General features: G+C 39.1%; 1 protein-coding gene across 1 annotated transcript; it reads left to right on the top strand.

The window, feature by feature from the left end:
• Positions 1 to 5940: 5940 nt before the first annotated feature.
• On the top strand, positions 5941 to 9666 carry LOC129441761 (CD59 glycoprotein). Its single transcript, XM_073872857.1, has 3 exons — positions 5941 to 8181; positions 8437 to 8559; positions 8822 to 9666. Exons 1-3 carry the CDS (start codon positions 8133 to 8135, stop codon positions 8920 to 8922), a joined length of 273 nt encoding a protein of 90 aa, XP_073728958.1. The 5' UTR covers positions 5941 to 8132; the 3' UTR covers positions 8923 to 9666.
• The last annotated feature ends 1782 nt before the right edge of the window (positions 9667 to 11448 follow it).

Raw genomic sequence — 11448 nt, 5'->3', positions numbered from 1 at the left:
ATTAGAACAACACAATAACACATAAGTGCACTAGAACTCTCATCAAGTGTAGCACAGTGTACATAGCCAAGGATTAGTTTTTTTAATGACAAAGAATATAAAGATAGAAAAATACATTAGTGAGTTGTTGGCAGAAGAGATGGTTTTTTAGTCGATTCTTAAAGACGACTACAGAATCAGCAGATCTTGGCACAGATCCAGAGAAGGTAAGCAGTAGTGATTTTTTCCCTTAATGGGATAGCACCACAAGCATCGTTCGTGGCAGAGCACAGGGATATAGAGGGTATATAAGTCTGTATAAGCGAGTGAGGTAAGGGGGTGCTGACCCAGTGGTGTTTTTAAACGCCAGGAGCAGAGCTTTGAATTTGAAACCTGGACTAGGACCTGCATAGCATGATCATTAAGGAAAGGTCTTATTTTCCTAATGTAGTAGAGGATGAATCTACAAGTGCGGCTGGTGCTGGCAACATGCTATGGGAAACTAAGCTGTGTTATGTATTTAGTGTTGGTAACTGGGTTATGAGGCAATTATTTTTTTATGCTGTAGATGGCGCTATGTAGCCATGTATCCCTTGAGCATTTAAAAAACAGTAAAAGAAGTCAAGAGTACTTGGTCTCCGTGTATTATTATCGATAGCTCCTCAGGATATAATGATATTCTGATAAATACAACAAAATTGGCGACGAGGAGTGGAAATATTGACATTTAACCAACCCTTAACGGAAAGGATTAATGTAAACGAGTGTAAGTTCGTTACTTGCTGAAATAGATGAAGAGTACAGGGTGTGTCAGAAGACTCTAGCAACAGCTGGGGATTGATGCTTTTGACGAGGCCATCGAACATTGGACAAAATATATTGAATGGTTTCACCACTTCACAAAGGCAAATGATATCGCTGAGGGAGAACAAGGTGCCAGTGCAGCCTTCTACTTCACTTGATAAACCAGGAGAAAAAACATATCAGGAGATTGTAACGATGTTAAATGAACATTATTCGCGAAAGGCCCTGATAATAGCGGAACGTTTTCGTTTCCACAAACGAAATCAACAGGAAGGGGAGACTGTTGCACAGTACATAGCAGTTTAAAACAACTCTCTGAACATTGTGACTTCGGTACACAATTGCATGATAACCCAGTTACCAACCAAATAAACAAGCTGATCATTAATAACCACTCCCAGGTTTCTGGCTGTTCTGGAATCGGTAATGGTCAAAGAGCCTAGTTAAGTGGAAAGATTGTAGTAAATCTTAGGTTCAGACGATATGATAAGCAGTTCTGTCTTTGCAAGGTTCAGCTGAAGATGATGATCCTTCATCCAGAGTTAGATGTCCTTCAGGCATGCTGAAATGCATGGAAAAACTGTAGGATTGTCAGAATGGAACAGCAAGTGGAGTTGTGTGTCATCTACATAGCAGTGGTAGGAAACGCCATTTTTCCAAATGACAGAACCTAGGGATGTCATGTATATTGAAAAGAGCAGTGGTCCAAGCACTGTGCCTTGAGGTACCCCAGTATTGCGCAGTTGGGGTTCAGAGACATCACCTCTCCAGGATACTCTAAATTACCTACCTGAGAGTAAGACTTGAACTACATTAGCACTGTTCCAAAAACACCCGTAGCCTTGAGGGTTGACAGGTGGATGTGTTGATTGACCGTGTCAAAAGCAGCAGATAGATCCAGTACGATCAGTACAGATGATTTGGAGGCTGCCTTTGCCTGTCTTAGGGCTTCAATGAATGAGAGCAGTGCAGTTATGGTGGAGTGACTGCTAATGAAACTAGGCTGGTTGCTGTCCATGAGGTTATTTTGTGTGAAGGAGGAGAGCGAGTCAAAAACCACATGCTCAAGAGACTTGGCAGTGAAGAGAAGGAGAGATACATGTCTGTAGTTCCCTTACAGTGCTGGATTATGTGTGGGTTTCTTCAGCAATGAGGTTAACCGGGCCTCTTTAAAAACTGTGGGGTATATATCAGTGGAAAGAGATGAGTTGATCTCATGTGTGTGAGAGCAGGCAAAAACGATGGAGAAATGGAGATGGGTGGGTGTGGGATCTAACGGGCAGGTAGTCGGGTGGTTTGAAGCAAAGATCTTGGAAACATCCGTTTCATATAGGAGAGAGAAAAGAGGGGAGCAAGCATGCATATGGAGTTTGACCATGTGCAAGAGATGGCGATGCAGAGAACTGACTGCTACTCTATGCAGGATAGCAACTGCTTACTAGTCAATAAAGTTGAAATTAATTGTAATTGTTAGTATTAAATTGTAAGTTGATTAAACTTGTTTTTTTACACTTTACTGTAAATATATCAAAGTGTACGTATCAGTGTGCCTAAGGACTTCATTTGGATAACTTTAAAGGCAGTTCATATTTTTTTGGACCCTCAGATTCCAAATTTTGGTATATATACATATAGTGCAGGGGTCTGCAACCTTTAACATTTTGACCTCAGTCTGACTAAAGAAAAAAATTTCTGAGAGCCACAAAACTTATTTGATCCCTAATTTGAAAATTACATGGCATATACGTTTAATATCCATATGCTAATATCCATATGCTATTATGCATATGCTTTAGCTTGTTGCATTTATAAAATTATAGAACCCCAAAAAGTTAAATATTTATATTTTATTGCTGTTTGTGACAAAGAAAAACACCAAATTCTTATGAACATTAGAAAAGAAACAATGTCACTTTCCCAAAAAAAAAAACACATTGCAGGGTGAGTCCTTCCCTTTTATGTGGAAAATAAAGAAACAGCATCCCACTAAACATATTTAAAACATACCTGTAGCTAATGCTTATTAGAGAGCAAACATTAAAATTGGCCAGTTTATGTTTAATTATGACTTAAGTTAATTTAATGGTGCCGGCCTCATGTTTTTTCTCAGTCATGTATAGCAATCAACCGAGCCTGAACATAAACATGGATCGCATTTTTTGATCAACAAAATATTAAAACACGTTCTATTTTAATGTAACAAGATCAATTGGATCTGGAAAACTAAAAGGTATTTCAAAGAAATAAAAATAAAAGAACAAAATAGCATTTACCTGGCTTAAAACAGACGATTACATTAGTTAAATGAATCCACCCCACAGGACTATTATTTGTAGCTACAATCTACAATAAAATATTCGAAGTATTCAAGTATCCATAAATCTGAACTAAAATTTAATTTAACTTAATTAATTCATCTGAAATAATGTGGCTAAATATGGAACTAACTAATCATAACAAAGAACATCTTTCTTTCATCCTAGCTACTATCTACAGATATCCAGCCCATCACAAAGATTTTCTAAAATAAATTTGCAGATTTCCTGTCTGAGCTAGTAGTCACTGTAGAGAAAGCTCTTATCATTGGTGACTTTAATATCCAGATTGATAACCAAAAAGATACATTAGGACTAGCGTTATGGAGGTTCTTAATTCTCTCGGTATTAGAAAAAACTGTGACAGGGCATACGCATACCCCTAAAAGCACATTAGACTTAATTCTGTTACTTGGGCTCATTATTAATGATGTAGAAATATCACCCCAGAGTGATGTTGTTTCAGACCATTGCCTTGTCTCGTACACAGTACTTCTAGATAGAATCGCTTTGTCCACACCATGCTACCGATAAGGCAGAACAATAATTTCCACTACTAAAGATAGCTTTATTAGTACTCTCCCAGAACTGTCCCAAATAAAACATGTAGCAGATAACCATGAAGATCTGGATCTGTAATAGAAACCTTGAACAACGTTTGTTCTAGCACGCTGGACACTGTTAATCCCATTAGATCAAAGAGAATCCAAGAAAAAATGCCAGAACCATGGGCATTCCTCGAGGGCGAGTTTAATGGCGAGCAGTTCCCCAATTACCTATATCATAGTTCCGCTCTGCTGGAGACAGTTTTTTGGAAAAGGCGGCACACGAATGGAGTCTGGGAGAATTCCCCTGCAGAGCGTAGACAATAATAAACGTCTATGTAGACAAAAATGAACCTGTTAAGGTACTCACAAAAAACCTTGTTCATGTAGCATTGGAAGACAGCAGGCGAGTTCGAGAGTCCGAAGGGCATGACCTGGTATACGTAGTGGCCTGAGGGGGTTACGGAGGCCGTCTTCCATTCGTCACCTCAACGGATTTGGAGTCGGTTATAGGCACTATGCAAATACAGCTTGGAGAAGATGCGGGCTCTACGCAGTTGTTCCAGAGTGGCTGGGATCAGAGGAAGAGGGTAACTAAATTTAAATGTTTGGAAGTTAAGATGTCTGTAGTCAATGCATGGTCTCCTGCTTGACCACAAAGAAGAAACTGGAAGCGGCAGGGGAGGTTGATGGGCGATGAATTGTTGTAAAGCTTCCTCCACATACTCCTCCATGGCCTTCTGTTCCGGGATGGACAGAGGGTAGATGCGACCCTTGGGTAGAGAGGCTCAAGGTAGCAGGTCAATAGCACAGTCCCATGGCTGATGAGGTGGTAGTTTAGTTGCCAACTGCTTGCTAAACACATCCTGGAATGCCCTGTACTCCTTGGGTATCTCCACTTGATGTTGAGTAGGGGGGCTCTCGACAGTAGTGAAACAGATAGGGAGTTCAGAACTAGACTTTGAAGATGATGAAGAACAGGGAGAGGGTGACTTATTAAGGGGTGTTAAAAAGGATTGAAAACACCTCTCGCCCCAGCTAATAATTTCACCAGTTCACCAGTTGATGTTAGGTTGGTGTTTGGACATCCACAGGCATCCAGGGATGAGCTCTGCAGTGGATTCCTCCAGCACCATAAAGGAGATTTCTTCAAACTGTATACATCCGACATGAAGGGTTAATGAAGGGGTGTAATGATGAATGCGGCCACGGCCCAACGATTTTCCCTGAATGGTGTGAACACTAATATCCTGCTGATAGCGACGCCTCTGAATGTTTAGTTTTTCCATGAGTTGTGGGGATATGAAGTTCCCCGCTGATCTAGAGTCAATGAAGGCTTTAACTGGGACACAAACACAGGAGGTTAGCAGGTGTACAGTAGTTTGACTTAAGGTATCTGTAATGGGAAGGATATGAACAGAGCTTACCGCTGGGCGAGGAGGTTGAACTGGGCAGTCTGCAATTATGTGCTTCTCACCACCACAGTAGAGGCAGAGTCTCTATTGCTAATCACCTGCAAAGCCTTAAATGGCCTAGCACCTTCATATCTTCGAGAACTACTATCAGAATATAATCCATCACGTACACTGCGGTTGCAAAATTCTGGTCACTTAATTATCCCTAGAATATGAAAAGTGTCTAAAGGTAGTAGATCCTGTTCCTACTTTGCCCCTAAGCTTTGGAATGTTTTACCAAACAATGTTGAGAATCAGATATAGTAGATCACTTTAAGTCTAAACTAAAGACATATCTCTTTAACAAAGCATTCACATAAATCCTCTTGTAAATGTACTTATCCCGCAATAGTTAGCTAGTCTGGAACAAAGCATTCACATAACTTGTCTGGGTAATATACTTATGCCGCCATAGTTAGCCTTTCTGGAACAGAGCAGATATTAAACCACAATACTGTATGGCGCTTGCATTACATGCGAATAGCCCCTATGCTAATAGGATTTTGTTTCTCTTACCCTTGAACACGAGGACTCTGAGATTTACAGACCCAGTTCCGGCTGCCGTGAAGGTCATCACACCACTGTTCTACTGGCCTTCCGGCAATGTGATGCCCAGCTGATATCTCACCAATGACCACCGGCCGCCCCCGTTTAATCTACTTATTCATATATATATATGCTATGTCTGGCTCTCTCTCAAGGGTTTTTTACTGTTTTTTTTTACCCCTAGGGAGTCGGCCGACACTTAGACCTCTCTTCTATACGTTACATTATTACTACCCTCGATAGTACGGTTTTATTTTAGCCGCTGTACTCTGCTTCTTATGTTGTCCACTAATTTTTTTGTGTATTCTCCCACTTTTATTAATGGATAGCTACTTTGAAACAATTAAACAATTGTGAAAAGTGCTATATAAATAAAATTTAAAGTAAATAGGAGAAAACAAAGATGCCTTTGTAGAAGCACAGAAAAACCAGTTGCCTTATAAAATGACTCATGCCAGGAGCAAACAATGAAGCTATTAATGTTTTATGGTTCTTGGCCAGCTTTTAACAAGGAATGTCCAAAATCATGATACTGGTTTACTGGAATGAATTACTGTAACATGACAGTAGCCTATATAAGGGCCAGACAAAGCTGCCTGTGAACTTGTATCAGCTCAGCACTACACACTAAAGGTATGTTTGTACTCCATTAATTAACAATGCTCTACAGTAATAAGACATAGATGCTTTATTTAATCAGATAATGGATATATCGACAATAGTTGAATTTTGTAAAGTTTATTTCAGAACTTCTTTTCCTTTTCAAAGTGTATACAGACAGCCTAAATGGCACTGAGCTCACAATTATTATAAATCAAATTGAAAAAATTCAGTGCAGGAATTATAATAATCTATCGATTCATATGACAATCATCCATCAGCATTTAAACATTAGGTACGTTTACATTCAACCAAATAATCTGTTTATAATTGTATTGGTGGCTCAATCAGATTGAAAAACCTTCATGTAGAAATTCGATTGAGATGAATTAATGCAAATTTCAATTGCATTGAAAGGGGTGGTGTAGTCTGCTCTCCGCTCCGATCATGAGGAGAAAAGTATGCATGTAAACGCATTAATCGTGGGATACCTTGTGCACATGCACAAGTTCTTGTTTTTTATTTACCTATTATTTACGTATCACGTAATTCTCGTCACAGAAACACGCAATAGCAAGGCAATTGCACCACACATTATTAAGGTAATGGGGTCATGTGCTGTACATTCTGCAACACTTTATAAAGCAATAAAATAGCGTTGTGCCTTTCGAAAGTGTGTTTTCATTGTATATCTGAAAGCTTTTTAAGAACAACTTTCTCAAACTTATCTTTGACTTTGTACATTTATTCATAGATAAAGTGTGAACTCGACGAGAGATGCTGCGCGCAGCGTGGCATTGCCATGTCCTCTGCTTTTTGGCCGAGTTCAGATTTGTGCTACTTTTAACCTGTTTCAGCGAGTTTAAGATGAAAGGATTTTGTTGATTAGTTATTTAGGCTGTGAATAGTCATTGGGTGTCACAAAAAGTCTCAGAGTCAAATGCAAGTTCACAAATTTATTGAGAAGAGAGAAAGAGGATGAAACAAAGCAAAAATCACAGTTCCCAGGAGAACCACACGCGATGACCACCGTCGAACCCACACTGGATGGAGACCAGGGGGGTTCACTTCACGCGACAGAGGGTATGATACACACGCGACTGAAGGTGTAAGTGAACCGGAACCGGTAGACTGATAATCCACTCTGGTCTTGGACCAGGGGGAAATCCACACACGATAGATGATAGACAGTATGATACACACACAACTGAAGGAAACCGCTGGAACCCGGAAGAGGCTGGTGTACCGCCTAAAGACGAAGCGAACCAGTTGTAATGGGAAGCCAGGCAGAGTTAATTCGAGGTCAAGTTCATGTACATCCACAGGCGTGTGAACTCCGGGCGTAGACAAGCTTCCGGATGCCGAGGATCGAACCTGAGATGGGAGAAGAGAGAGAGAAACACAGAACATCCAACAGGACAAGACAAGGCAGCAGGACTGTGACCAACCGAAACAATGAGCGTGCGACAAGAGACAGGACGGCGTGCTATTTAAAGGTAAACACTAACGAGACACCACAGGTGAACAATTACCAAAACGAGCGGGCGGGGCTAGTGCACACATGAGGAGCCGTCACCAACAAGTAAATAAACAAACACACACAACTGACCGATCATCCAGGAATCATGACAGTGGGGGCTTTTGGGCTAGTTTTGAATGTCCATTGGGCTGGATTTAATACGCGAGTCTGGCAATCCTGGCTGTGTGCTTGGTTCGGATTATAAAGAATGTGCATGAAAATGAAGATTTTATTTTGATTGCAATGTTTAGGGTACATGTAAACTGTATTGCCGTAACCTGCAATCAAATTAAATTTAGTCAGATTGACAAAATTTTGCTTGTGTAAACATAGCCAATGTGGTTTCTGCTTACATTAATTCAACGGAAAGATGAAGGTTCTGCTGCTGTCATTGGTTCTTGCACTGCTGTTGGCTGATGGTGAGTCTTAAAATACTATGTAGATGAAACCAATCTATGCTGTTTCAATTCTACACATTCTTTGCACAACAGTTATTATGTTCCCTATCAAAGATTTTGATTATGTGAATAATGTCCCAATTTTTCATGTTGTCACAGCAAAGCTCAGTTAATCTCTCGGGCCAGGACTCTGTGATAAAATAAAAATGCAACAGCTATAGTGTTGAAGGCATGTGATTTATGATGTCTTGCACTGATTGTCTTATTGTGTTGTAGGATTTGCCTTGAAATGTAATAAATGTGTTCCTGGCACACCCGGTGGAAGTTGTGTGACCACGCAGGAGACTTGTGGTTATAATAAAGATACCTGTGTATATGCCAGATTCTTAGTAACTCCTTGTGAGTTTACTGTACACTCATCTACACATCTTCATGAATATAGCCTATATGTTAAGTTAAAAAGAATGTAACCGAGTATGTATGAATAAAGTTCACTTTATCAACAAAATAGAATAATGCGGCTGATAAAAGTCACTTTGAAAATTGTCTGTAAACCAATAGTTAGCTACAAATAAATTCAATTAAAGGCCCATTTTGTTTTAGATTCCTTTTATTTTCAAATCTTTGTTTCAGATTGTTTTCCATTTCTTTTCTCCTCTAGTTTCCTCTTTCCGAAGGTGCATTTCTATGTCCGACTGCTTGATTCTTCAGGCCAACCCTTATATAACAGCCAGATGCTGTCAGACAGACCTGTGCAATTAAGTTCACATTATATGAAGAACAAACTCAAATGGAAAGATTTTTATGCCACTGCACTGTCAGTGAAATTATTTACATAAGTAATAATAATGATTAATTCAGATGTTACAACTGACACATTAAGTACATTTGTTCGTTTTGGGGATTATACAAGAAACGACTCCAGAGAGCCATTAATGGAATTCTTTACAGAATGAAAATTATAATGCATTACTTGATTTTATACTACATAACTAAATATTAGGTGTATGTTTGTTAGTATTTGGGTGTGATTGTGTAACTTTGGGCAGTTTTCTATTCAATGAATCATTTGAAACACAATTGCTTTCATGAAATGTTTTGTTTCTATACCATTTTTTACATCATTTTGAAAGAAAATACTGTAAACTAATGTAATCTGCCTGATTCAGTCATAAAAATATGTTTAAAGCCATTTCATTTGTATCATTTATTTAGCACCACTTCATACGTTACAGAGCAATGTTATGTAAGATGGGTATTTCTGATCAGAGAGTGAGTGTTTCAGAAACTCTTACATCTGCAAAATTATTTTTTAACTCTTATAAGTCCCTTGGGGTCAAAATTATCCCAAGCCACTTTTCTTTAGTTAAACAAATGTTTTCCTTCATCTCAGTGGAATAAGATTTTGTGACTTTTCTACATCATCTGTCAATATTCATATAAAAAACGGCTTGATTTGGTTGTTCTGAAGATGTGTAATTTGTTTTACAAAAAAGGTCCTTGGGGGTCAAAATGACACCAATTGAAAATGAGTGGGAAATGCAAAAAAATCCTTTTTATTATTATTTGCCAAAATAATCAATGTATACAGAATAAATCTGAAAATTTAAAACAGAAAATAAAGCCTGGTTCTAGAGCACAAATGCTCAAGACATATAGAAAAGACATGCTCAATCACAAACACACAAATGTATGACTGCCACAGAAAGCATGCATTTTTTTATAGAATTTGTCAAAAAAACAGCGACAGATGCAGAACAAAGATGTAAAGTGGTGGCAGGGGTGCAAACTTGTCACCTTTCGGCGAAATTTGCAGTTTTTGATCCAAAATAGGTAATTCTTGTGATTCGTCTACATTCGATGAGTTTCTGAAAATGAGGGGTGAGGGGGGGTCTGTGACACAGGGTCGCAGAAATTAAATTCTGAAAATCATGTCCAGCTATTGTTATGTTTTACAATTTATAACGTTAGTCACCTTATTTGCTGCCGAAGTTTAAGCAGTCTGTGCAGATTGAGCGCACAATCTTAACTCATAGTATTTTCTCATGCAATTTTACGCATCCACATCATGTTGCTGTGCGCGTGGTCACAAAAATGTAAAATTTTATACACGTATTTACGCACCGCGGTTTTAAATTAAGTGATTTTGAGCCGTTGAAACACAAAGAACAGTGCTATATGCGTGCACTGTTTCTGTTTGAGAGCCTTTAATAAGATTTGTACGTCGAATTGTACCCAAGTTTGATTGGAGTTGCTCGTTTAGGATTCATACTGTATTAGAGCTATGACTGTGAACAGAACAAACCCTGAATTATTTGTTTATGTGTACTGAATAATATGAAATACACTTTAAAAAAGTTTTTTTATTTGTTCACATTAGTAAATGCATTATGAACTAAAAAGGAACAATATATATAATGCTTGTGTCTTTGTCACTTTTTCACCCCTGATGAGTTTGCACCCCTGGGTGGGCTCTAATGCTCACACAGGTCGTGCACACACACGCACGCATGCTAGCGTTTTGCAATAGGTAAAGCAAACTGTAGCCACGCCGTTTACCAACACGCAATTGGTAACTTGCAAAGCACAATGTTCATTCCTGTTTCCCAGCGCGATACCATAAGGATTTTAAAATACGATGCTCCAGAAGTAAGAGATTTCTTTACCGGAAGCTAGTTATTTTTGTTTTTACATTTTTTAATACGGATATTTCTCTGACAACAGCGCATGGATTTTGTAAAGCTACTGCAGAAACCTGACGGCGACTTCCATGTAAGTGTCACGAGAACTCACTGAGGCAAAGTGTGGACCCAAGTGTAGTTTATAGGGCCGGGACTTTAACGCGTTAATTAAGATTAATTAATTACACAAAAATAACGCGTTAAACATTTTTAACGCATTTTAATCGCACTTATTTTTGCACCGCGGAACATTTCTCATGAGTTTCGGCGGACCGATTATACTGGAGCACCAACTAGCATTCATGACTTCACAACAAACCACAGTGAACATGAACCAAGAGGCTGATGAGATCGCTTTGGTTGGCCCGTGGATGGGAATTTTTTTTATAAAAAACGAACGGATGTAAGCGTCGATAAAAGCATGGTTGTGTGTAAGCTATGCAACAAGGAATTCACATATCACCGCAGCACATCGAGCATCTCAATGCAAAACATACAGCAGCTAGCGTGGACATTAGCCCGACTCCGGGCACAACGACTTATTCGGACGGGATTAGTTTTACATAGGGATGTGGGATAAAGCAAGTTTTTACCAGAGCTTCTCTGT

The sequence above is a fragment of the Misgurnus anguillicaudatus genome, chromosome 2 (assembly GCF_027580225.2).
Source record: "Misgurnus anguillicaudatus chromosome 2, ASM2758022v2, whole genome shotgun sequence".
Lineage (NCBI taxonomy): Eukaryota > Metazoa > Chordata > Actinopteri > Cypriniformes > Cobitidae > Misgurnus > Misgurnus anguillicaudatus.
Note: the sequence above shows the minus strand (reverse complement) of the source record. Positions and strands in the feature narration are given on the sequence as shown.